Genomic DNA, 4,410 nt, shown 5'->3' with positions numbered 1-4,410 from the left:
GTCATTAAATATTTTAGCGTTATTAAATATTTTTAAGATTTTTAAGATTGTAAAAATAAATGCCAATATATATATATATATATATATATATATATATATATATATATATATATATATATAATATAATGTAAAATTTTAATTTTAATTGAAATTAATTTTAATATAATATAATATGGTAATTCTTCAGAATAGGAATAAAAAAAAAGGTAGGGTGCATATTTTTCGGGCTCCCCCGATTGATTATCACTGTCGGAGTCACGACAAAGGTTTTTACTAAGAAAACCGCAAGAAAATATCAAAATTCGGAAAAGGCCCTATTCTGAAGATTTACCTATAATATAATTTAATATAAAATGTTGAATGACATAAATAGGTTGATAACAATGTACAGTGAAAGTACCTTATTTTTTTGCACTATCCTATATGCACGGTCTTACATAAGACCGTGATCCTATGAGTATTGTATTGGCCTTATTTGTAACTAAGATATTAAAATATAATGTCTTAAAAATGAATTTTTCTTTCTTATTATCTCATCAATCTCTGAATGTTAGGGTTATAAAAAAAAAATTGACTACATCTTTATGTTAATTAAGAACTACGCGCGATTAATTTATTCGTAAATATTTCGCATAAGAATGTTAAGATGGAAAATTAGAGAAAGAGTTTTGCACTAACAAAACGGAAGTTTGCGTTTGAAGCTGCTGACTTCAATGTTTCAAATTTGAGGCTAGAGTGGCTAGACGTTTCCTTCAAAATCAAATTTCAGCGTAATCGTACCAATTAGATTCTTCTTTTCCTTGATTAATAAGTCAGGATGTGTGGCGTGAGTAAAATATAATTTAAAGAGTGGGAGGAAAGAATGAATAATTCTTGAAGTTTCAATATTCGCTTGAGCGAAGTGAATCATGTCTTTCGGGGATACTTTGATTGAAGAGGACGGCTTTGGATTTGTGCCAAGGCCACTTGGTATTATATCGGAGAAATCACGCGAGATCGTCAGAAGGTATTGCAAGATTGTCGTTTTACTTGGAATATCTGATAATTATTACTGAGGCAAAATTAGACATTTTGTAGAAGCTGTGTAAGATGACGAAACCTCTCCGTTAAATTTGAATAGAGAATTATTAATGTTATATGTATTAATTATATTATAAAAATGAGCCAAAACTAAGTGCTTTATATATTAGAAAACCGCCTCTCTATTGAATTAATATGTTATACTGACTGTGAACGACATATATATATTATATATCTCTGATGTGGACAGGTACACTTTGACGAATAAACATAAAGCGATTGTGCGTCTGATATCATGGGGTGCTAGTATTCAGTCAATCAAAGTTCCCAATCGTGATGGTAAACTGACCGACGTTGTTCTAGGATTCGATGATATGGATGGTAAGGTTGTTGCTTGATAACAGGATATAGTTTTTCAAAAGCAAATTAATTAAATTAGACGCATTTTTGTACGATATTTCTCTTTCCCCTTTTTGTTATAATTACATATTGGAAATTATGTAATATTAAAGTACCTTTATAAGTGGTTATTTATTATTGCTGCTAACGTAATTAGGATATTTGAAGAACAGATACATGGGAAGCATCATCGGTCGCGTTGCCAATTGCGTTTCCGGCGGTTCGATGCATCTCGACAACGTAATTTATCCTTTGTCGATTAACGACGGGGCTGCAAAGGATTGTTTCAATGGCGGTACAGTTGCGTTTGACAATGCTAATTGGCAGTCGCAGATAGTGAACAATCGAGTGGTATGATGCAACTTATTCCCGTGAAAGTGAGACGCAAAATTGTTAAAATTATTGTTTGTTTTATATTGTGTTCTTCGACGAGGTGATGTCGCATTTGAGCCGAAGCCACAGCCAGGGATATCCCGGTGATGTGTTAACGCAAATTAAGTACACTTGGACGGACGATAACCAACTTCACATTAACATCCGTGCCACCAGCACAAGCTCCACTCCTGTCAACATTACTAATTACTGTTTATTCAATCTCGCCGGACATGTAAGACATAAATATAAAGCATTGATTTCCTCGGAAATGGCAACATTTATCTCGGGCATAAGATCTGGAAAAAAATCCTAACGTATAAACAATATATACGAATTATCTTTTTGTCTTTTAAATGTGAAAATTTTTTAAATAAAAACAAAATGAACGTTAAGTACTGCATCAATTTATATACTAATAACTTTTGGAATTAAAAATTTATGAACTTATAAAACTCAGGCATTTTTCGAGAAATTGCAAAGAGTTTAGAGAAGTAAGGGGAGGAAGGTCAGACGTCTAGATTTGAAAAATGAAATTTATTTTTTGATTTAAGTTATTTGCTATAAGGCCGGTATTTACAATTGATTCTTATATTTTTAGACCGTCTTATAATCCTAAGCTAGATGTCATGAACCAATAACTGAGCCGTATTAATATCTTATTAAGACGGATTTGAAATAAGAATTAACCGACTATGAATACCGGGTTAAGTTTCCCTAAGACAACACTCAGATAATTTGTTAGGGTACAGGCTCGAAGGAGTTAAAGAAACACGTTCTCACGGTCAATGCCGACAGCTGGATTTTCATGGACGTCAAGAATAACTTACCGACCAGCATTGCATGTCCGGTGGATGGTACGTTGTACGAACTGCGTTTACCGGTACAGTTGAACCAACGTCGATTATTCGATGTACCGGGTGGCGGTTACAATCACAATTTGTGCGTCAACAGTCCCAGCTGCTGGTGTTACCGTTTCCACGCTCGGTAATCTTCCAGCATTTTCCGACGTTGAATTTAATTTTCGATATTTTATAACGCGCTCTATAATGCAAGATGTTTTTCTTCTTATATCGATCTGTTTCACGAATTATATGAAAAGAATTTTACATCCTGCTTCCGGACGATTTTTGGAAGTTTACTCGAATCATCCTGGATTGCAAGTCTATACGGGAAATATGCTGCCGCATCAACGCGTTTATCTTCCTGATCTGGAAGATCACGAATGGGGAGGCTGTGAAAATGTGCATATTAATTCCTTGAAATCGGTATGATTGCGATTGAATTTTATTTTTAAAACAAAAAGTGATATAATTTTAAGAATGAGATCAGATTTGAAGTTAAATAAAACACATAAATTAATAAAATTAAATTAAAATTTTAATAAGGATTTAATAGATTAAAAATCAAAGAAAAGTAATAGAGCCTATGAGCCGAGCTATAATAGGTTTTGGTATTACAATTTAAAAATTAATATTCTCAGTTGATTTAAAGATATCGATTGTCGACGGTTAATATATTAACAGTTAATACAATTGATTTCTAATTTTACTGCATCTGCTTTAAAGAAAAACTTTTTAGTGTCTTGAATTTTTATCAAAATTTTGCTTCTTTATAGAGGAAGCTGTTTTCGTTAAAAAAAAATTTTTTTATGTTTTTTTGAATGTGTTCAGAATGTTCTAAAACGTCGAAAAATTGCAATTTTAAAAGATGTCTATGTATGTATGTGTGTGTGTATGTGTATGTGTGCATGTGTGTGTGTATGTGCGAAATTTCTATAACTCCAGAACTAATCAACTAAATCATAACGAATTATATATGAAATAGGGGTAGAAAAAACTGAAGAATATAATAGAATTAATAAAAATTGCTATTAATTAAGGGGTTCTTTTTTAAAAAAATTTTGAATTTTTGCTCTGTTGTCCGTTAATGCTCTAACTTCCGTAATTTTAAGATATTGGTCTATTTTTAATTTTATTATATTCTTCAGTCTTTTCTATTTTTATTTCATATATAATTCTTTAAGGCCGGTATTCATAGTCGGGTCTTATATCCAAGATCGTCTTAAGTATAGTCTTAAGGCGTCATCAGCCAATCAGAGGGCCGTATTAACATCTTAAGACATCACTTCTTCTATGAGGAAGCCAAGTGCAAATTTCTAATTTGCACAATTTTTTTCGCATTGTTTATTAATTCTATTATATTCTTCAGTTCTTTCTACCCCTATTTCATATATAATTCTTTAATATTTGGTTAATCAGTTCTTGAGTTATAGAAATTTCGGTAAATTTGGTTGTTTTTTTAAACAGAAATCGATAACCCCTTTATTATTAGCAATTTTTTTTAAATGTTTTTTGATACAAAAAGCTTGAATATATTTCTCAACAATTATTGAAAATATTACGTTTTGAATAGTCGAAGGAAATCGCGAAAGGAAAAAAAACGGAAGTTTACGGCAAAGGAGGCGTTTCTTATCGACGTCATGGCGGATTTGCTTTATCGCCCCGAAATTATTCCAATACTGTTAACGTCGGACACTTTCCATCCTGCATGCTGTATCCTGGGAAAATTTATATGCATGACATGACATACAAGTTTGGAGTGCTTTCCGAAGATTAA

The 4,410-nt window shown here is 32.0% G+C and overlaps 1 protein-coding gene across 1 annotated transcript; it reads left to right on the top strand.

The window, feature by feature from the left end:
- The first annotated feature begins 908 nt into the window (after window positions 1-908).
- LOC112454136 (aldose 1-epimerase-like) lies at window positions 909-4,410 on the top strand. The gene is made up of 7 exons (XM_025015369.1): window positions 909-1,006; window positions 1,271-1,401; window positions 1,577-1,770; window positions 1,853-2,026; window positions 2,537-2,778; window positions 2,894-3,059; window positions 4,207-4,410. The coding sequence occupies exons 1-7, from the start codon at window positions 909-911 to the stop codon at window positions 4,408-4,410; spliced, it is 1,209 nt and encodes a 402-aa protein (XP_024871137.1).

This window comes from Temnothorax curvispinosus, unplaced genomic scaffold (genome assembly GCF_003070985.1).
Source record: "Temnothorax curvispinosus isolate PA1 unplaced genomic scaffold, ASM307098v1 QBEX01004802.1, whole genome shotgun sequence".
Lineage (NCBI taxonomy): Eukaryota > Metazoa > Arthropoda > Insecta > Hymenoptera > Formicidae > Temnothorax > Temnothorax curvispinosus.
The sequence above is the reverse complement of the archived record's forward strand: the minus strand, read 5'-3'. Positions and strand labels throughout refer to the sequence as shown.